The sequence below is a fragment of the Enhydra lutris genome, unplaced genomic scaffold (genome assembly GCF_002288905.1).
Source record: "Enhydra lutris kenyoni isolate GAN:26980312 unplaced genomic scaffold, ASM228890v2 scaffoldscaffold13, whole genome shotgun sequence".
In the NCBI taxonomy this organism is placed as follows: Eukaryota; Metazoa; Chordata; class Mammalia; order Carnivora; family Mustelidae; genus Enhydra; species Enhydra lutris.
In genome coordinates this window covers 36,484,438-36,507,081 of record NW_019154097.1, presented here as the reverse complement: position 1 = coordinate 36,507,081, position 22,644 = coordinate 36,484,438, and the positions used below count along the sequence as shown (strand labels likewise).

General features: G+C 55.0%; 1 protein-coding gene across 1 annotated transcript in view; it reads left to right on the top strand.

Annotated features, from left to right (window-relative positions):
• LOC111146225 (adenylate kinase 8) overlaps positions 1 to 22,644 on the top strand; it is a 114,936-nt gene that overhangs the window by 46,124 nt on the left and 46,168 nt on the right. The window contains exons 10-11 of the mRNA XM_022501679.1: positions 447 to 536; positions 20,509 to 20,650. Of these exons, the coding sequence (XP_022357387.1) occupies positions 447 to 536; positions 20,509 to 20,650 (232 nt within the window). The remainder of the gene's footprint in view (positions 1 to 446; positions 537 to 20,508; positions 20,651 to 22,644) is intronic.

Below are 22,644 nucleotides of genomic sequence, written 5' to 3'. Positions count from 1 at the left end.
GTGGGGCAGCAAACTCGCCTGGTCTCCCCGGCACAACACCGGTGTGGACATGAGCGAACAGGGGCCCCCACTCCCCCCCCCACCGGCCCCCTGGTGTCACTCAGCCCTGGCCAGTGTCACCATCGGGATGCCAGGTGGAAGGACGCCCTGCGGGAGCTCCCGTGGTAACACCTCTCGTTGTGTCCTCCCCACACTGCCCATTTTTAATCCGTTCTCTGCCAAATGCATTCCTTTTCATTCTGCACCTTCCTCCTCCTTCTTTACTCCCCAGATCCTTTTTGATATTTGCTTTCACGTGGACACACACCCACACTCAGAAAAACCCTTTTATATTTTTCGCAGTGACCTTTTTCTCCCCCCAGCAGGCCACACCAGGCCTTCTTTTTCTCTTGTTTTTCCTTCTGTTGAAAATTTAATGGGTGTCTTTCTGTTCCTCTCTCCCCCAGTCCACTGTGGGCAGCTGCTGAAAGAGGCTGTCGCTGACGAGTCAAAACTCGGCAAGCTCATCAAGCCCTATTTCCAGAAGGGGATGTCAGGTAGGCCACACGCGGCTCAGCGGCCACGGCCACCTGGGCTCTGGGGCTCAGATGGCTCCGTGTGGGGCTCGCCAGGCACCGGGGGGGGGGGGGCTCGGCCTGGGGACAGTAGCTGGGAAATGGACACTGCGTTTTCCTGTCCAGAGGCTCTGCATTTGTACCCGGGCAGGGCCTTTTGGCTTCTGGCCCCGCCCCAAGCCGGGGGCGTGTAGATATGTTGTGTTATCCCTGGGGGTTGGAGTATTTCTGTTTCTCTGGAATGTATGCTTTTCACAACTGAGAGCATGAAAATCAAGAGCCAGGAGAGGCCACACAGCTGCCCACGTCCTTGATTACTGGGTGTACCAGATTACTGCAGGGCACTAGTCCGGTTTCATCAGAAGTCAGGAGCCAGAAGGCTCAGACAGCTTTGCAGACACCAGGGCTGAATGGCCGTTGGTTCTCAGGGGCTTGGAGGAGGGAGGCCGGGCCACATTGTCCTTCCAGGCCCCTCTGTGATCTACCGTCTGAAGCAGTCTCTGTTGGCCCCCAGGAAGGGCGCCTGTGAGATCATTCTAGTTCGATTTCCTGAGCCTGCAAATGAGCCACGGAGAAGGGGCCGGGCCGCTGAGGCTGCACAGCCAGGGCACATCTGCGCCCCTCCAGACCCGGCGTCCCCTCCCCGGGCGACACACTGCACACACCCGCACCTTCCTCCCTTGCCTCACGCGCGGTCGCTCCCCTGTGCAGTCACCAAGTCTGATGGGAGCGCGTCTTGTGGAGAAAACCTACAACAAAAGCTGCCCCTTTCCTCGAGAGCGTGTGCGTCTTGACAAGGACACCCTCCCAGCAGAGGGCTCGTTGGTTGTCTTCTGCCATCTTTTGGGTTTTGGGGACACGCCCGAGAACAGGCAGCTTGCTCCTAACCATCAGCTTGAGGGCCCCCTGGGGCCATGTCCTAGCTTGGCTCTCCCAAGCCCCCTTCAAGATGCTCTATGCCCCCAGCGGGAGGTTCCGGTGAGGCGGGCTCAGCTCCTTTGGACACAGGGATCTGCACAGAGGCTGGGGGATGAGTGAGTCTGTTCATCCCTCTGTCACGGGGTGTGGATCGAAGGCCGTGGAAGCAGGAGGATCCGGGCAGGACTGAAAGCCCGTGTGCACTTCGGTGCTGCCCCGTTTGGTTTGGATCCCAGAGCTGCCCCTGTGAGCCGTGCAGCCCTTGTCAGAGCCCGCAGCCTCTCCGTGGTGAGATGGGGACGGGAGTCCCTAGGTCGCAGGGTTCCCACGGGGCGGGGCTTGATGTGCACACTGGGGCCCGGCTTGCACGCTGTCGGAGTCCTGGTCCGAGCTCTCTCCCTCCCCTGATGCTGCTCCCCAACCACGGGCACCGGCGCCGCTGGTTCTTGGCACCCTAAGGTGCAAAACTGTCCTCTGCACGGACTGGAGGCCAGTTGAACTCCCTGCTAACAAGCTCATCGTGGTTCGGAGAGAAAGAACACGACTGACCAGACAGATGAGGCCGTGCTCACAGTGGACGGCAGGCAAAGGCACATGGGAGCTCTGACTCCTCTTGCAACTTTTCTGTCCTTTTGGCTTTTTTTTTCTTGCCAAAATAAGGAGTTACCAAAAATAAGCATTTAGGTGGTTTCCACTTTTGCACTCCCTCAAAAACACCATAATGAGTCCCCTCGTACCTGCGCAGACTCGCGAACACCCCAGAGCACCTGTCGGGGGGAGAGCCGTCCCTGCCTGGTGCGCTGGGTGTCGTCCTCTGTGTCCCTGCAGTCTCTTGTTCCCTGTCGCTGCTGCAACAAGCTCAGCGGTTGAAAACAGCACCAGTTGCCAACGGACAGTTCCGGAAGCTCAAAGTCCTGACCCAGATGTAGGTTCCAGGCGTGGCTGTGCGCCCACCGGAGGCTCCTGTCACCCCCTCCGGCTCCCAGAGCCCCTTCCTCTGTCCCCGCCGTCTGCACGGACCACCTGCACATGCCTCGCTCCCCGACCATTGAGAATAAATCCCAGGGTCTTTCCAGTTGTGGGCAAGACATGAAACCGGCTTCCGCTTTGGGTTCTTTGGTGACTACAAAGGAGCCTGGGGCCACAGGTCGCTGTAAAGCTGGGCTCTGCTCTCCGTTGTCTCCTCAGCGCCTGCCATTGACTTGGCCCTTCTGCACCACCCACAAAATTAAAGACACAACAGCAGCCACTACCGTCTCTTCCTAACAGAAGCAGTAAATTCTGTCATTTCACTGATCCCGATCTTGCAGGGAGAACAGAGATCGCATTGACATTCATAGCCACCAACGGGGTCTGACTACTGGCCAAGCAGAAGCTTCTGAGACAGCCATAGCGTGGGGCTCGCACAGGAGGCCGCTAGGGCCACCCAGGTCTGGTGGGAACCTGCTTCGCCACCAGCTGAAACAGCAAGAAAATGTAAATGATTCTGACCCAACTCAGTTTGGAAGGGAAGGTCAGAAGGAACACTGAGGCTCCACACGGCCGACCACAGCTTGGCTTCTCTGCGAGTCACTGCAGTTGGCAGCCCTGGTGAGGGCCGCTGAGCCTGAGACTTGTGTCACCCATCTGAGCCCCAGATGCAGGTCACCTCCCTGCTCCCCAGGTTTGGAGCCCAGTGGGAGGTGGACCCAGCGTTCCCCGGAGAGCATCGGGTGGAAACACAGCAGGGCCGTGAGGACACATTTGGCCTTGCTCACGTGGCTTCCCAGTCCAGGCCTGGGGACGAACCAGTGGAGACACCTCCTCCTGATAAATGGCCATACCCGGACACGGGGCTGGGGAGATGGGCCTCAGACCTTCCCCAGGAAGAACCCTGACTGAGTGGAAGCAGGCGTAGGGAGGCAGCCCACACCCCTGGGGGTGAGGGCCAGCCCGCTGGAGGATGGGAGCTGGAGGGACTGCGCCGGTCCAACCAATGACTCTCCTTTCTGAGGAGGAGGGAGGCAAAGGGCAGGGGGGCAGAATTCCTCCCCCAGGTGCTGCCCAGGGCTCGGAAGGTATCCTCTCTGTACTGAGAGCAACAAGGCACCCACCCCCAACACTGGCAGCCCATTGGCGGAATTCCAGCAGAGCTAGATAGTGGCGACCCTCTATTGTTCTTGGGGGCCTGTTGAGGCCTGTTGGATGTCCGTCTTCACAAGCCTAGGCGTGTTTCAAATATGTCTGCCTTGGGTGCCAGCAGCATTCCTGGGAACACGGACAGTGCCTGGCTACTCCCCTGCATGTGTTTCCACGTGTGAAATCCAGAAGATTCCGGGAGCTCAGCTACGGGGATGGAGATTCTCGTAAGGGCTCAGAGGCCCTGTCACCCTGAGGCAGAGCTGGCAGATGTCACCACCAGAGCTTCCCCACGTGTCCGCCCCAGTGCAGAAACCCACCTCCCCACCCCACATACCAGGCAGCACCCTTCTGGATATCAGACCTCCTGGACTGGGGCCTCTGCCCTGTGCTCCCAGCTGCTGGCCTGCTCGCCAGCCCTCCTGCCCAGCCCTCACGGGGACCCCTGCCACCACAGGCTCTTGCACTCTCTCTGCTCACCTCGGAGCCGCAAGCCCCAGAGACGGGCGGCTCTGCAGTGGTGGTGCATCTCGGCCGCCCTCACAGTCACAGTCACCATCACTGTCTCCGTCACCACCATCGCCAGCGCAGCAGGATCGGTCCAGATGTCGTCCTTCTCCCCACGGAGCCTCTTCCTCTTAGTCTCCCGCGGGGCCTCATGATGTTACGTCCCAGCCGCGCCCTCTGCAGACTTAACTATGTTCTCTTCCGTCACTGCTGTTGCCAACACCTCCTTCTTTGGAATCAGCAGCAAAGTTAATAACCGTTGTTTTCCCTTCTTTCCACATTTACTGGGCAGAGGGCTCCAGGGCCCTTCGTAGTCCATTCTAAATCTCTTGATCCCGGCTCTTGGCGACCGCACCACGGACAGAGGGTTGGGGAGAAGTTTCCTCTGTGTCCCAGACTCTGAAATATATGGGTCTGACCTCCCAAACTCCTCCCCACTCTAGCTGCAGCGAACAGAACCCGTTTATTCCCCACGGTTCCGTGCGCCGTGTTCAAGCAGGCAGCGACCGTGACAGGCAATGGGAGTTGGGGCTGTGCATGACACACGGGGCTGGGCCTTAAATCAGGCAGGCTTAGCTGCTGGGAAGCTCCTGTCACTTCCACGTGGGTACGAAACAAGGAAAAACTATTCTGGGGTTTCGGGAAAAAAATCCATTCTCAGCTGTTTATATACCATTTAAAATTAGAGGGGTGGTGCCGATGGATCTCGTCGCCAGGGCATACGATGCCAAAGTGCGCTGATCGTCTTTCTTTCCCTGAAATCAGGCAAAGGAGCCCCAAGGTCTCAACTCTGCCTGAATCAGTGGTGACTCAGTAGTCACCCCTCCAGATGGGGTGCTCAGCGCCTTCCCTGGGGTTTCGTTCCCACCAAAGGGTCTCGTGGAAGGTGGGATTTCTTCCTTCTGGAGGCCTGGAGCATCCCAGAGAAGGCACCTGTTCTGTCTTTGCCCATTGGAAGGAAACCGACCTTCCTCACCGGCCTCAACTCAGGCCGTCAGCTCGACGTCTGCGCTGCGTGATTTGTCCTTGCCCTTGGGTGTTTCAGCCAGAACTCAAGGTCCCGAGACTGGTGGCGGGAGACACGACCTCCTTCCAGATTGCTGGGTTCAACTAGTGGCGCACGACTGTCTCTTTGGTTCAGAAGGGCTGCCTTCTACCCCGGCTCTGATCATTGTTTCCTTTCTCCAACATCGCTTGGGCTTTCTCTAGAGAACAGCTACCCAGGGAGAGTAGGAGAAATAGCCAAAGGCATATCTTGTCCTTGTTAGCTTGAGTTTTGGCCCTAAGTGTGTGAGATGTTCGCCTTGACTCGACTGTGTTGCCTTCAGAATGTGTCGGCATTGTCAGGTCAAGGGACCGCCAGCGTGGACGTGTCCCCAGCGGTGGCATTTGACGTAGTCTCTAGGAGGCTCTCCAGGAGAAGGACGGAGAACCGTGCCTTCCAACACCCACCCGCCAGCCTGTCGGCCCGATCACAGTGGGCTCCTAAGTCCTGCCCCCTCTGTCACCAGCCAACCCAGTCGGCGCCCGCAGCAGCTAATGCAGTTCAATGGCCCGAAGGCCCGGATTCCTTCGGCGCACTGACTCCCAGGTGAGGGAACAGCTGTTTAATTGGTGTAAGAACTTTGCCCTAAGAGCACCAGTCCTGACGCGACGCAAAAATAACATGGAAGACAGATGATCCGCGAGTGTCCCCTGCGCCCCCTCCCGCACACCCTCCTCTTTCCCAGACACTGCTGTCTGGAGGAGGTCCCTCCTGGCCTGAGCGAGCCGAGCGGAGGCGGGAGATTTGGGGGGCGATCCGAGGCTCATTTGTACCCTTTCCGGTGACGAGCCCTCTCGCCCCAGCAAATGCAGCCCTTGTCCCACGCACGAGCCCAACCAGCCCCAAACCGGTAGGATCACAAGCGTTTCCAGAGCCTTCCATGCATCCGCCTCCCAGGGGCAGTGGATCAGAGCTCTGCCGAGCTGCCGCCCTTTTTAGGGGGAATTAATATTCTCGGCACTAAATGCACACGAAAGATTCGACAATAGACCAGCTTTTCTCTTTTGTTACAAACTTGCAAGGAGTTGCTGAGTTGAAAGACAGAGTAAATCTTCCCGTCTGAGGAGGTAAGCGGAACGGGATCGCTTGTTTTGCTCGCTGCAGCCTGGGCGAGCGGCGCGCGGCCTTGCGGCGGGCGGAGGCGGGACCCGAGGGACCCCTGCCCGGATGCAGGAGGGCTCTGCACGCGGCGTGTTTGTACCAGCGCAAGACAGCGCGCCGCTCTCTAAATAATTTACCAGTTGATTAATAGACTCACAGGGGTATAATTAGAAGAGGAAGAGACGGTGGGCACAGTAACCGGTACAGTGCTTGGGGGAACAGGAGCCTTTATTTTTTTAAAGAAACTTTCTAGGGTGCTGGGCGTTTGAAGACAAGTTGGGAAGAGCTCAGTGCCTCATCTCTTTTGAAGTGGAAATAGGACAGTTTGAATCCGTCGAGTTTAATTTTTCACAAGCTCTAGGGGCCCCGCAGTGCAACTCTCTTTTTATTATTGAAAAAAACTGTACATTTTTCTTTCATTTTTCTACACACACACACACACACGCATGCACGCAGTCCAGGCAGTAAGTAATAAACACATTAATTTACTCTTTTATTCAGCGTGTATTTTATTCACTTCGCCTCCCCCGGATGTGTCCCCAGGCGCCCCCACCCAGAGCTCTTCCGCCGCGGGGCTGCCTGTGGGTTGATTAATGGACACCCCCTGTAATTTATGCATTTTAAAGGAACCCTCACCTCGGTCTGACAATGCTTTTGAAGTAGCTCCTTTTTTCAAGTCAAACTTGTGACTTTTCCGCTGGGACTGCTACAAAGATTTCCTTACGGAAACTAGGTAGGAGCCTTTTTGAGCCTGAGCAGAAGCCACGGCCGAGAGAGCCCAGCAGAGCAGCAGGCCTCAAAGTGGTGGCTGTGCTCGGAGGCCAAAGGGCCTGTTGGTGGGGACGGTTCCAGAAAGGGTCAGCCCTCCCGTTTATCAACAGGTTCTGCCCCAGAGGGTCCGGCTTCTCGTTTTTTCCAACTAGATTTTTGTCGCAGAAGGGTCCCCATTCGCTCTCTCTGTTATTAAAAAAACAAAGCTTTGCCAGGGTGTCATCAAAAGGTTTGTCACCAAAAGGTCAAAAAACTTTTTGTTCAATGGCCGGTCCAGTGGGGAAACTGAGGCAGCAAGGGGCTCTCCAGTCATTGGTGCATCCTTTCACAGAAACTTAGTCCCCACCAAGGGTGGGACTTATCCACTGCCATTCTTACCACCCAGTGGTGTCACCAGAGAGGGGCGGCCACAGATGTTTTTGCTGGCCTGAGTGTTCGTCCAGGCTTGCTATGTGCCAGCCGTCCAGATTGCTAAATGCAATGAAACAAAACCCAGACATTTCTGCGAAGTCTAAGCTGAGCCCAGAGGTGCATGATGTCCTTCTCACTCTGACTAGAGCTTCTGGAAGCATTTCCCCTCCACGGACAGCCCCGGGGGCTTCCAACCCACTCAGCTGTGAAATCGTCTGCGACAGGCCAGACCCCGAGGCCCCAGTCTTCTCCAGCCTGGAGGTCTCCTGGTGCAGCCGTCTGGGCGGCTGCTCACACCCCCAAGGCAGGTGCAGCTAGAAGCCCCTCTCCCTCTTAGAATGTGCTCGATGGGGAGCTGACACCGGCTTCTTTCTCCTTGGGCTGAGTGGGGCCAGAGGTGTCCAGGGAGAGGCTGCCCCAGTGACCTTCTGTGCTCCTACACTTCGGACAGTCACCACATCCCCAGAACAGATCAGGGCATGAGACTTGCTGGGGCTTGTTGGCCAGGAGGGGACTGAGGTGTCCCCACAGGGAGCCTGGCACCGCCGTGATAGATGAGGGAAGTGCCAGGCCCACACCTTCAACCCTGCACCTGTCTACCTGCTCTGCTGAGAAGGGGGTGGAAGGGTGGTGGGTACAGAGGGGATTGGCGGGGCGGGGGCTAGGGATGGGAGGTAAGAGGTGACGGAAGCGTACGGATTATAAAGGAAAGTGCCCACAGCCACCTGTTCTGTCTCCACCCACTGTCCTGGGGACCCAGGCAAGGTGGCAGGGGAGGAGAGAGACACCTTTCTCTTCCTCATCTCGCACATCAGACCTTGAATGCACGTATCTGATTTACCCCTGTGACCTGGACTGCCAGAACTCTGACCTCACGCCCCCGCCCCACCACAACTGGGTGCTGGTAATACGGCCTTTGTCTGGGACCTCTCCCTACCCCAGCATCTATCCTCCCAGGCCCTCACACTGCATGGTTTTGCTCAGGCTCTGTCTGCCTGGCCAGTGGTCTGCTCCTCGATCTCCGGCCCCAGCATCACAGGAGCTCATATTAGGTGCTCAGCTAATGCTTATGAATGAATGAAATGAACACGTGAATGAGCGAGGGAGCATATAGCAATTGGCCCTGGAAGGCGTGGGGCCCAGAAGCTTCTCGGCCTGCATTTCCATGTATGTGAGACCCCGTTTGTCTGGAGGAACAAAGGGGAGAGCAGGTGGCAGAGGCAGCCAGCAACCTGACCTGCCTCCAGAGAGGTGGTCAGCCACAGCCCCCCTAAACAGTCAGGGGAGCCGTCATGGTTCCGGCTCTGGATTCCCACCACCAGATTCCAGTCCAGACTCTGACACTTCCCAGCTGCATGACCTTGGGCAAGCCACCCAGAGCCACAGTGCCCTCATCTGTAGGGTGAGCTTTCCACAGCACCAAAGCCTCGGGTTTGTTAGCCATATAAAATGAACTTGTGTCTATGCTGGATACTTACTCTTAGTAATAAGAGCTAATTACTATTCGTATCAATAGTGATACAGTTAATACCAGTAGTATCAATGGCCCCCGTGCTAGAAGCAATGGTGGTAGGAGGCGATCCCTGGGCTACGTGCGTCTGTTTCACGGGTGGATTTTGGATATTCTTTTCCCGTGACTGCTGCCGGCCTCGGGTGCCGGGCCCTGCGGTAACCTGGAACTGGCGAAGGCTGCCCACCGCGCCTCGGGTGCGCTGTTGTCCCTCGGCGGCTGCTGACAGCTTAAGGGCTGAAACGATGACTGTTTCATTGTGCTGTTGATTCCGTGCATGGGGGTGTCAGGGACGGCTTGACTCGGTGCCGACTTGGACCTCAGCTGGCATGGCGTTGACGGGGCTGACTCCTCCGGGTGCGACAGCTTGTTCTCGGTGCTGGTGTCAGCTTGGTTCCTTGGTTCTTCTCCCTGCCTCTGCGGGGGCTGGTATGTCTAAGACAGAGTCCTCAGTCCTGTGCCTGGTGACTGGGACCCTCGGAGCGCCTGGGGCGGGTTAGGGGTCTGTCTCCATGCAACCTCTTGTCTCCCCTAGCCTCGGCTTTCTCACAGCAGAGCGGCCTCAGCTTGGTCAGCCCGCTCATATGGTGACTGGCTTCTAGAACATCCCAGGGAGTCCAGGGTTGGGATGGAGGTTGGGGCATGCTATGGGGCTGCTTATGACCCAGGCTTCGACGTCTCACAGTGACCTTCCACCTGGTTCTGTTCTTCAGGCTAGTCAGTACGACCAGCCCAAGTTCAAGAGGAGAGGGTAAGCGCCTACCTCTCAGCGGAAGGAGTGGGCATCCCTAGTTGAGCACTGGGGTCAGGATCGGCAGCCTCTCGGGACTGTGTGCAGCAGACAGACAGACAGACAAACAGCCTTCTAGATCCTCAGGAGCTGGGCTGTAGCATGTCTTCACGTGCCACATCAGGGCTTAGAGACCAGTTCTGTTTTAAGAGTAAGAAACCCCTGTTGGGAGTTAAAGCGACTCACCCGAGGGCACCCTGCGAGAGAAATGCAGAGCGGGGGGCAGATTCCACACTGTCCCTTCCCGGGAGAGGCAGGTAGAGAGCACAGAGGTTGAGCACGTGTCCTAGCTTTAGCAAGATGGCCTGGGTTTCAATCTGGGCTCCTTCAGCGATCAGCTGTGTGGCCTTGGGCAAGTTACTACTTGTCTCTGGACTTCAGTCTGCTGATCTGTGAAATGGGAAGATCACATGAATCAGTACTTGCATTTGAACAAATACGTGCTTAGGACAGAGCCGAGCTCACATGCTTGTTAATTAATGTGCCGCCGTGTCTTTTCCATCCCAGAAAAACAGGTTCATGTCTGTTTCTGGATTTCTCCATAGCTGCTGACGTTGCTTCCTTAGATCGCTGTGGGTAATGGCATTCTCGCCCCCTGGTGAGATGTGGGGAAAGAGCTGGTTCTGAGCCCCCGGCTCCATTAAAATGGAAGGAAAACCGCGTTTCTTAAGCCCCTTCATCTGCAGTGTTCGGTAAACATTAGTACATTACACCTCGAGACCTGCCCAGCCCCCGTGTAGACTGGCTGCCTCTCGTCGTTTTCCCCGGGTACCGGCATTTTCCACTGAAAGACGTAAAAGTGTGTTTTAAGATCGGAATGGTGAAGTAGCAAATCGTTATCCACAGTGTGCCTAAGTGAGCCTTTTCTGAAAGTCCTATTAATTTGCTAAGTGAAGCACCGTTTATTTATAGAAGAATTTCTATTTTTTTTTTTAAAGATTTTATTTATTTATTTGACAGAGAGAGATCACAAGTAGACAGAGAGGCAGGCAGAGAGAGAGAGGGAAGCAGGCTCCCTGCTGAGCAGAGAGCCCGATGCGGGACTCGATCCCAGGACCCTGAGATCATGACCCGAGCCGAAGGCAGCGGCTTAACCCACTGAGCCACCCAGGCGCCCGAAGAATGTCTATTTTTAAATGGTCTTTTTTCCCTCATCATTGGCTTCAGTAGACAAATGGAGTTTGCACTGGGGGGGCTGTGCCTTTTCATGCTTTTCACCCAGGTAGACAGGCAGAGGGGGAGTGATAGAAAGTGATGGAAAGGGGGCAGACGTCCTTCGAGGGATGAACAGTGTTGATAGCCTCCTAACTGTAAGAGCCCAGGGCTAATGTACTTCTCCGGACTTGAAAAAGAAAACCCAGTATTTAAAAAGTTGTTACTTCCTGGCATCGCCGTCTGCCGAGCAACCTTAAATGCTGTCCTTAAGCCGTGTCAGCGTTAGGGTACCGACTTTGGGGACCTAGAAAGTCTTTGATGTCCGTTCCATCTCGTGCCCACAAAGACAGGAGCTTGTCTGGAGCAACTGACCTGTGTTTACCAACGAGGCAAACTATCCAGTGGGCCTGCTGCCGGCTGAACACTTGCAGGGTGAGACCGATTCGAGCAATCCGGGTTCTCCTCCTTATTTCCTGTGCAGGGTTTCAAGAGGTTCTGTTTACACTCTGAAGTGCTCACTTGGGGCGCAGCTCCCACGATCGGCCAGCAGGTGGCAGTAAATAATAAACAAACGCCATCGCTAAGGAACCACCTGGCCCAGGTCTGGGCAGGGCCGAGCGGCGGGGCTTTCTCAGATGCTCTTCCCGATAAGGTGGTGGCGGCAAGGGGGGCTTGCGGGCCTGGGTGGCCAGGGATCAGTGCCGTGGGGCCGGGGGTGGGGGTGCACAACAGTCACACAGAAATGGTAGTTTAGTTTTGCTGAATTACAGTGAGTAATTTGGGACCCGAGAGGGGCCCCACCCACATCCTGGGCCAAGAAATGCGTGTGTGTGGGTGGGGGGAGCCCCATTTCTCTCAAGCCTTCCTATGAGATGGGAATAAAAAACAGAAACAAAAGCAGCCCTTTCTCCTTCACCGTCTTGTTCCTTTCCAAGACCGCCCCCCTCTACCAGCAGCCTTGGACAGCTGGCAGGACCCAGGAGCTGGGTTGGGGTGTCGGGAAGGGGGAAGGGAAACACATTCTGAGTTTTCTGCGAATGCTGACAGATAGCCGAGTGTCACCTTTACCGGCCCTTCAAGGGGGGCTTGAAGAGGGAAAGAAGCTACAGGGTAGTTGTGGTGTGGGGGTGTGTAGGCGAGGGTAGGTGCTGTGTCATGTACCAGGTGTAGAAGAGGTGCGGGGCATAAGGTGTCCGTGCTGTGCATGGGGTACATAGAGCTGTGTGTGGAAACATGTGTGTAGTGGGTGTGTCGCGTGTATATGATGTAGGGGTGCGGGGCGTATCCGAGGTGTGTGGGCAGTGTCGGGGTGTGGTGGGTAAGTGCGTGGGTGGGAGAGTGTGCATAGCCTGTCTCTGTAGGTGTATGTGTGTAGGGGGCAGGGAGGGGTGTGTGTAGTCGACAGAGGGGTTCTGAGCGTGGATGTAGGAGTGTGTGCCCGCAGTGTGCTGGGCCAGTAGTGAGGGCCTCAGCTCTTTCCGATCTGCCCTCGTGGGGAGGTAGGGAATGAGCTGCGTCTGGGCATATCCATCAGCCTCGGGTCTCTTTTCCTTATAAGCCCTGACGGAGGGAGCAACTTCCTTTTCTGCGCTTTTTGCCCTGGCCTTTAGGCCAGCTCCAGCAGCCCTAGCCCCCTCGTGTCCCCCCACCCCCACCCCAGCTGAGTCCCAGGTTCCAGCCCTCTGGGGCCAGCGGCCGCCAGTGCCGGAATGTGAGGACGTGGACAGCAGGGGGCAGTGTGGCTCGGCAGGAGGGTGCGGAGGGCCTGGAGCACGGCCGGCAGCAGGTCCCTTCTGCCCCTCGCTTGGCTCCGGTTTCCCCTGGAAAATCTTGAGCTGACCTAGGTGCTCTCTCCAGGCACTCCCTGACTTCCACTCCGCAGCTCTCTGAGCTAGACTTGCCTGAGGATGACAGACGTCAGACCCCCAGTGGGGGAAGAAGATTCCATCCTTCTGGGCATTTGACCGGGTGTTCCTCCTCGGTTGCCTTTCTCCTGTTGGGATTGATGTGCAACAGGGAGCTTGAGCTGGGCCTTCCTTTCAAGACAGAGTGGGGCCTGCTGTCCCGAGTGGCATGGTGGGGGACCGGTAGGACCTGTGTGGGGCCGGGAGCCTCTCACCTGGACCCATGGCTCCCCCATCCCTCCCTGTGCCAAGCACATCCAGCTGGCAGGGAATAAATGGGTTGAGATTTTAATAACCTCGAGGTCAATGCGAGAAACGCCGTCTTTTACGGAAGATCTTCAGGGAAAAAAAAAAAAAACCCACCCTGAAAGCATGTCGTGTGGCCTTATGAAATAATGGGATATTCATATCTCGTACTTTGCTAAATTTAGGGTTGACAGGACCTTCTGGAGAGGTAGCCCTTGGCAGTAGCTTATAGGCAGGGTGAGATGTTAACTGTCAAGCCCAGAAATCAAGCCTGAGGCACCTGACTCAGTGGAGAAAGACTTTAGACCGCGCCAAAAATCTCTGTCTGAGACAAGGATAAAGGGTAAATGGACAGCATTATCAAGAAGACTTTCAACTTCCAGCAGAACACAGCCAGCGAGATCTGTTCCGAAAAGCTGCATTTTTGCCGAACTGGCTGGCCAGACCTTGTGGGTTTGGGAAAACAAGTCAACAGCTTTCAGGAAAAGAAAGGCAGCAGCTCGACAAAGGTGATGGGCAGGCAGGGGCCCCAGGAACAGCACTGGAGATGGGGTCTGCCCAGCCGGGAGGGCTGCCCAGGTCAAGGCCCCGGGGAGGCAGTGTCCAGAGGCGGCTGTGTTCTGTTTCATCCGGGGGCTATGTTGCCCAGCCCCCGCTGGGGGATGCTCCGTTCTTTGTGGAGGACACTCTTCCGAAAGCTCCTCCAGAGTGAGGGACAGAGGCCACCGGCCTGGTGGCAGGGCGGGTCTGAGCGGTGCTCCCAGATTGCCCGTGCTTCTGGACAGAGCCTCTAGGGAGCCCGTGCAGGACCAGGGGGAGGGAGCCTCCCTCCAACACCCTGGTCCCCCCAGAGTGAGAGCCACTAATGGGGGCAAGTAGGGCCTTCCGGGGAGATCTCATCCTTTGTCCCTTTCGGACAGTCTTTCGCAGGGGCCATTCCAACCTCCTGTAGGAATTTAAATAATTTTCTTTCGACAAAATCCCACTTTTTAAATGGAAGCCTTTAAACATGCACAGAAAGTAGAGAATAAAAATGAAGCTGGGACCCGTCCCAGGCCCATGAACCCATCCAGGCTCGTGCCACCTTGTTGTGTCTGAACCCCCCCATGCCCCGCAACGGGATTTTATTTCGCAATATCCCGGGCATCAGCTCCCATTCTCGGGACTGCCTGTTCGATCCGCAGGGGGTCGTGCTGTAGCCCAGTGGGATGGCTGAGAGCCGGCCGCGGTGGTCTCCCCTTGCCTTGGGACCTGCTCTGTGCTCTGAGGGATGATCCCTCGGTCCGCCACCAACACGGCAGGGACCAAAGAGCTTCTGGCTTGGGGACCTCTCCCTGCTCCCGCGGTCATCATCCGTTCACTCATTCATTTGTCCGTCCAGAGTGTTTGTTAAGTACATGCTGTTGCTGGCACAGTGCCTGGCTTTGGTTGTTTTTTTTTTTTTTTTTAAGATTTTATTTATTTTCTTGACAGAGATCACAAGTAGGCAGAGAGGCAGACGGAGAGAGAGGGGTGGGGGGAAGCAGGCTCCCTGCTGAGCAGAGAGCCTGATGCGGGGCTCGATCCCAGGACCCTGAGATCATGACCCGAGCCGAAGGCAGAGGCTTAACCCACTGAGCCACACAGGCGCCCCCTGGCTTTGTTTTTTAAACTTTATTTTGTTTTATTTAAATTCAGTTAATGAACACAGCGTATGATGAGTGTCTGGGGTAGAATTTTGTGATTCCTTGGTTGTGTACAACACTCAGAGCTCATTACGTCTTGTGCCCTCCTTAATGCCCACACCCAGTTACCGCGTTCCCCCCACCCACCTGCCCCCAGCAAGCCTCCGTTTATTTCCTAGAAAGCAGCATCCCTTGTGGTTTGTCTTCCCTCTGATTTTGTCGTATATTATTTTTCCTTCCCTTCCCCTATGTTTGTCTGTTTTTGTCTTAAATTCCACATATGAGTGAGATCATATGATAATTTTCTTTCTGTGATCGACTTACTTTGCTTGGCATAATACTTCCTACTTCCATTCATGTCATTTGTTGCAAATGATGAGCTATCATTTTTGATGGGTGTGTAATATTCATATATATATATATGCCTCGTCCTCTTTACCCATTCATGTGCTGATGGACGTCTAGGCTCTTCCACAGTCTGGCTATTGTGGACATTGCTGCTATGAACATCGGGGTGCACGTGCCCCTTCGGATCACATTTGCATCTTTGAATAACTACGCAGTAGTGCAATTGCTGGGTTGTAGGGTGGCTCTATTTTTAACCCTTTGAGGACCCTCTATTGTGTTTTCCAGAGGGGCTGCACCAGCTTGCATTCCCCCCAACAGTGTAAGAGCGCTCCCCCTTTCTCCACAGTGCCTGACTTTACTGGGGTCCCTGCTTCCAGGGGGTGGGGTGACGGTAGGGACAGAGGCAGCAAACAAATATTCACCAATAATGAGCGGTTCAAAATTATGGCGAGCCCTTCTGAGAAGTGCTGACTTGAGTGTCTGTGTCTCCCTGGCTCCTGAAGAGAGGGGCTTGGTTGGAGCCAGTGTGCGTGCCCTCCGCCTTCTTCCCGGAAACGCGTGTCTTCCCCTCCTTGGAGCTCTGGGCACTTCCTGCGTCTCCCAGCCCTCTGCCTTTCCAGCCGGGGTACTGGCCTGGGTCGCTGCCTCTCTGGGTCCCAGGGCCCTGAGCCCTGTGAGAGACTGGGTCTGATGCACAGGGCAGAAGAGGGCCCCCTCCACTTTCCCATGTGTGTGGGGTGTGTGTATGGGGGTGGGCATGTTTGTGTGTACACGTGTGTCTGTGTATAATTCTGTTAGACTCCATCATATGCACAGGATGTTGACTGGCTTTTCCCCCGACCTTCTGTGAGAGCCTCTTTCCAAGTTAGTGTGAGTGGAAATGGCTTGTTGAAAGGTGTGTCGTGTCCCGTTGCGTGGACGTGCCGTCCTTTATTTAACCTGCCTACTGCTGACGGGCATTGTACATTGTTTCTGTCACCACCGAAAGTGACGCTGAGATGAGCACCTTATGCGCCCACCGCCTCCTGTCTGCACTGCCGAATCCCAGGTGTGACTTCTCGTAAGTGAGATTGCTGGGCCGAAAGGCACGTACATTTTAACTTAAAAAAAATTTTTTTTTAAGATTTTAGTTAATTATTTATTTATGTAGAGAGAGGATGCAAGAGCGGGGAGAGGCCGAGGGAGAGGGAAAGAGACAATCTCAAGCAGACTCCATGCTGAGTGAGGAGCCCTACACGAGGCTCGATCTCATGACCCTGAGATCGTGACCTGAGCTGAAATCAGAGTCAGACACCCAACCAACTGAGCCACCCAGGCGCCCCTACGTTTTAACTTCCGATGCAAATTGGGAAATTCCCTCTAGAAATCTTTGCACACACACACCCCCAGCCCTGCAAGAAGTCTCCTTGTGCTTCTGTCCGGTCTTCCATTCTTCCCTCCAGTCACGTTTCTCTCCAGCAGAAGTCTCTTGAGCCATGACTGTTTTAGGCCTTGGTTTCTCAACTTTGAAACAAGAATGGTCAAGGGGATGACCTTCCAGGGCCCTCCCTCTGTGAATTCCCAGGACTCCAGGCCTCATGCGCAGCCCCCCATTGCCCCGAGAGAGCTGCATGTTCCAGGGAGGCCTGGAGGGCGGCTTGCTTTCCAGCAGGGCCTGACTGTTGGAGAAACAAACGTTGGCCCAATCCAGCCCTCACCCCCACACAACTGAGGCCTCGATGCCCACAGCTCAGCAAGCTCCTTGCCTAGGGGGCCTCCTGCACAGGCAAGCCCATTTCAAACCTACGGCATTCTCCCAACGTCAGATCTAAGCTCAGGCGTGGGATTTTTTTTAATCTGAAAAGTTTGAAATTTAAGGGTCACATAATATTGTCAGAGGTTTCATCCTAGCAGTCTGATGGGAATCTGGATAAACTTCGGGAAGGGACTAAATTATACCCACCCAGGCCTTCAGGAGACCTCTAGTGCATCTGCCGTCTTTAAAGAGTCCATCTCCTGGTCCCACAATAGCCAGTGAGGCAGGTGTCACAGAAGAGGACACTGAGGTTCAGGGAGGTCCCGCTGCTGCCAGAAGAGTCCCCTAAACCACCGGGCTCTCAGCTCACACTTGCCTTGAGAGAGGAATCCAGGGGAACTAAGTGGTGAGTTTTCTGCTGAGTCTTCCCGTATCACATATCCTGCTGCGGCCCCTCGCCTTGCCGCCTGCCCAAAGCACACCCAGGTACCTTCCCAGTTGGCAGAAGAGACTGGAGTTCAGAGTGTCAGAGCGGGTTGGGGCAGGACCGGAACTAGGAGAGGGAAGCCACGGTCCCCTCAGCAAAAGATGTTTCCTTTCTAGAAATTTAAAGAGCAGGAGCTGTTAGCTGGTGACTTTGATTCACATCCTCAGCCCGAGCTCTCTGCAGACTTTACGGGGTCCATTTCTGCCCTTAGGAGCCTGCACTGACCACTTAGAAAATCGTACTGTTGATCAGTCACATCTCTGGAACCCAGGGACCCCAAATGGGGACTCCGCTGGCTGATACCAAAGAAAGAGCTTTTCCATGGGCAAGTGTGGCCAAGTGCAGGATGCTGGGCTTAACCCCCGTATGTTCATTCGGTGACATGCACTGAGGCTGACACCTGATCATCCCCAAATCCCCTTCCTTCCTGAACACCTGGCTGGGCCTGTCCACCCTCACTTCCCACAGACCACTCTGCTCCAGCCACATGGGCCCGGTCTCTGAAGCTTGCCTGTGTCCAGATCATTCCAGCCTCAGGGCCCGGGCCCTGCCATGCTCTCTGCCCAGAACCTCCTCGCTGGGTCTTCATGCAGCTCAGGACCCAGAATTTGGAATCTCAGCAGGATGTGACTTCCTGAGGCTGTCCTAGAGCTGGTCATACCAGCAGCCTCCCATCATCTGGTGCGTTTTCTTCATGGTACCTATGATTCTCTGCACTGGTTATTGATTTGGGCATTACTTATCTCTCTCGCTAGAATGTGGGCTTCTGGAGGGCAGGACCCTTGCCCTCTGGCTGGCCGTGAATTACAGTAGTGACCCACACGTGCTCTATAACTACCCACTGGACAGATCGCTGGGAAGGCCTTCTTCCTGTATTGGTTTCTTATTTAGATGAAAACATCTGTAACTATTTAGGGGGTAGACCTGGATTGGAAAGCAATATGGCAGATTCTTAACCAATTTTGTTTTTAATCTATATTTATTTATCCTGAAACAAGACACAAGGTTTCTGGGTCAGAGAACAGGCCATTATTTATTCACACCGTAATCTGAACGCTAGTTCCCCACAGCCCCGATCCTCACGGGGAGACATGGCGAGAGCCGACATACCCTGTGTATACAGGAATCTGTAGCACAGGGGACAAGACCTGAAATTATGACTCTCAGAGCTCATGGAAGGCAGCTGGCCCTAGGTTTACAACTCCGGGAATATAAACAAAGGTCTCGAGACAGGTCCCTAAATCTCTCCAGAGGGCTCTATCTGTAACTGTCAAGGCTTGTTTGAAGTCAGTCATCCCACATCCCAAGAGCCAGCAGTCTGTTCTCAGAACACCCTGACCGTGGGGAAACGTGGAAATGTTTGTATTATTTTCCAACATACGTCTCTTGAACTGGAAAGTTCCAGCCACGCGCCTGAACGGTTCTGTGCCATGCTGAGCCTGTGGTGATAGATGCTGTCGTCCTCTTCTGGCAGATGAGGACTTGGACCCTTGTTTAGAGAGGTTGAGTGACCAGCTGAGGGCATCTCTGGGTGCGGGGCGGGGCTGAGACCCTCGATTTGTGTGCCCCTCAAGCCTGTGTGATCTCCTGTCCACCTCCTGGCTCTCCCGAGTCTGGGCAAGTTGCTTCTAACATGTTTGATCAGCTGCCGCGAAGCTTTTGAGAAGGGAAGGCTCCGTCTGTTGATTCTGCAGCTGCTCCGTGCTTAGTTGTGGGGAAAGGAAGTGACGAGTGATGCTGGGGGCTGGTCTCTCCTCATGGAACCCACTGTCTTTGGGAGAGGCAGACATCACATGAAGACTTAGCCAGCCACGAGGGCGGCAAGTGAAGCGGAGGTCCAGGTACTAAGCCAGGCTGGGTGCAGTCCTCAGGAGCACATTCTACTGGGCCCCGAAGGCTGAGTCCAAAGGCTTACCCCAGGCCAGGCATAGGGGAGGGGTGTCCTGGTGGGAGAGACTGGGGAGAAGCTGGGGGAGAGTCATCTGGGAGGGAGGCAGGAGTCAGAGACTGCAGGGACTGCTGGCCATGGGAAGGGTGACCGCTCTCATTCTCCCAGCACTGGGGAGCCACAGCAGGTGCACGCAGGGGAAGAGACAGGAACAGCTGTATCAACTTCCCGCTCGTGTTACGTAGCCTGATGTTCTCATTAGAGTAAAAGCCTGTTTCTGCTCGTTCCTCGAGACTGGGGAAGAGGGCTGAAAGAAGGGAGAAGGAACAAATTCAGGGAAATGCGGATTGCTCGGAATACGGTTCAGCGTCCTTCGGTGACGAGGGAGTGACGTGTGCATCAAGGGCCGTGGAGGAAAGCAGCTGTTTCTGCAGCTCTCACCCCTGTGTTCACGTGGCTGTGGGCCTGGGGGCCTTTCGGAAAGTTTCAGGCATGTGTGCCAGGGCCACTTGCCCAAGCCACGGGTGGCTGGTAGGAGGGGGACCGGGGCTCTCCGGAGAAGCCGCCAAACACCCTCACAGCAACTCTGGGAAACTAGCTTGTCGGGACCGCATCCACAGCAAACACTGGTAATATTTACCAAGTATTTCTTGAAAAATGAGTGCAAAGTGCAGGAGATGCAGTGCAAATTGCTAAAACACAGTGCATCAGCAACATAGGACATTTAATGAGTCTGAAAGAGAGGTATAAATTTCAGAAAAATGTCAGTTGCAGTAATGTAAACAAGACACGTCCCAGTACCTCATCCTCTGCGAGCCCGTGCTGCGGCCTCTGGTTATAACCAGAGTGGGAACTCTTGAGATTGGATTCTAGACACCAGGGTGGGGAGAACTGGAGGAAGGAGGGAAGCAAGGGTTGCTTGTTTGTTGCAAATGAGCGGAGAGCACCCGGGGCGCTGACACAGTCCCATTCGAGGGAAGCTAAACCTTCTCCCAGGGGCCTGGTGTGCTGCAAAAGCTGGATCCTGGGGGGACGGGGACTGTCCCCATGTTGCTGCAGGCCTGGGAACCACCCTGGCTGCTGATGGGCATGGTGTCTTGTCAAGGTCGGGGAGGGGTCAAGGTCACCCCAATGCTTTTCCCGTCTAGCCACATTCCTTCAATTGCTGGGGCCTAGGAGGGACCTGTGCACCCGCAACCTCATCTGCCTAAACCCTAACCTTCACCTTTTCAATCCAGAGTCGAGGGCATTAGGAAACCCAGGAGCCACAGATTGCCGCGGTTCCCTCGGACTCCTGTGGGGTCAGGAGCGGTGCCCGGGGTGACAGAGTGACCGCTTGCCCTCTTGTCTGTGCAGTCCCTGACAGCATCATCATGAAGGTGCTGAGCCATCGCCTGAGCCAGCAGGACAGCATTCAGAAGGGGTGGGTGCTGCACAGCTTCCCGAGAGACCTGGACCAGGCGCACATGCTGAACAGCCTGGGCTTCCAGCCCAACAGGTAAGCTGTCCCCCTCCAGGGGGGCCTCAGCCCCGCCCACACCGCCTCCCGGAAGGTCCCTGTGCTGGGCACCCTCTCCGCAGGGGCTCGGCTGACAAGGTCCATCCAACAGCTTGCGGCTTACCAGAAGCCCACCCGCTCCGCAAGTGGAAGGTCTCTTAGGTGCCCCCATCTCCCCCCACCCACTGCATTTGCCCTGTGAACCGAGAGTCAAGCTTCGGTTCGGATCCCGGCTCTCACCTGGCTGGCCGTGAGCTCCCTTGCCTGTGAGCGGCAGTCCGGCCCGTCTTGCCTTCCTCAGGGGATGGTGGTGCCAGGCAATCCACGGGCGTTCCTTCTATTACGTCCACGCTTTCCTTTTGTACGTGGAAACCTTTGGTGCATCCGATAGTCATTTTCATGTGGGTCTGCAGGACGAGCTGGACACTTTCCCAATGGCTGGCCATGTGCCCCAGACCTGGTGTCCAAGGCTGTTGGATGTTCTGCTCTTCTTCCGCTCACTTGAACTCGAGAGGACACCATCCTTGTGTCTGTTGTGGAGGTACAGGAAGGGGATCCAGAGGAAGACAAGCAAGAGCTATCTAGCCAGGCTCGCTCTGGGAAGGAAGTCGCTGGTCACTTGGGTTTGGCAGAGCTCGACGGGGCAGCTAGGGGCGTGCCCTACTGGGGCACAGCTTGGGGGAGCGGAGCTGGAATTGGGGTGCCCTGTGTGCTCGGCCCTGGGGAGCATATTTGACTTTTCTCTGGTTGGTCCTAACCTGATGTTGCTGGTTATTAGGCAGCTCCTGGCTATTTGGGGTCAATTGTTGCAGAAACTGTGATTTGGTTTAGGAGAGTTTGAAGTTTCCAGGGAGTTGGGATTTCCTTGTTTAGTTCAACTCTCATTATTAGTTTTTTATTTTAGTGCAGAGTGTGAAGAACTTGTTGAAGTCCAACCTCTAATTAAAAAAAATATATTGAACTTTATTCTGTGGATGATTTTTCAATAGGTATTCATAAAGATGTATATTTTATTTTATTTTAATTTTTGGAGAGTGAGAGCACATGCGCAGGTGGGAGGGAGTGGGAGAGGATCTGGGGCAGACTCCGCACTGAGCGGGGAGCCCGACGCAGAGCTTGATCTCCCGACCCTGAGATCATGACCTGAGTGGAACTCAAGAGTCCCTCGCTTAATCGACCGCACCACCCAGGCGCCCCTATGCTGTGTTTTCATTCTTGTTCTCTTACTTCCTGCAGTTTTTGCTTTATATGTTTTGGTGCTGGATTATGCAGTTCCTGTGTGTTCATTGGGAAAAGCCGTCTTGATGGGAGTGACTGTGCCAGACGGTTACTCACCCACATTCACTGAGCCTCCCTCCTCAGTAACAACACTTCACACTGGTACCCATGAGGTGGATTCTCTGTTCCGGTCTGTCAAAGCCATATGGGAATGGTGGGGGTCCTGGACACAGACATGCCAGCACACAGCTGTGTGGTTCTTCCAGAAGACCTGCCCTCAGTGGGCCAGCTGTGCTGGAAGGAGCTCCTCCTGGTTTCTTTTGCCTTTTTTCCTTATTGTCTTTCCTGAAGTCAATAATCCCTGAAGATGCCCTTCACCTCTCTCCCACGAAGGGGGATTGTTCCCACACCCCCCAATTTTCTTTATTTTGGTTTTCTACCTCATTTTTGTCAAGCTTATCCATCAGTAGCTTCATGAGAAAGGTTGCCTGGGAGGAAAATTTTCTGAGACTTGGCATGTCTGAACATACTACCTTTACACTTGCTGGGTAGTTTGGTTGGTGAGGAATTAAATTTTTTTTAAGATTATTTATTTGAGAGAGAGAAAGAGTGAGCGAGCACAACAGGGTGGGGGGCAGAAGGAGAAGCCCACTTGGCAGGGAGCCCATCGTGAGGCTCAATCCCAGGACTCCAGGAACATGACCCAACCGGAAGGCAGACACTTAACCAACTGAGCCAGCCAGGCACCCCTGTCGAGGAATTAACCAAAATCACTC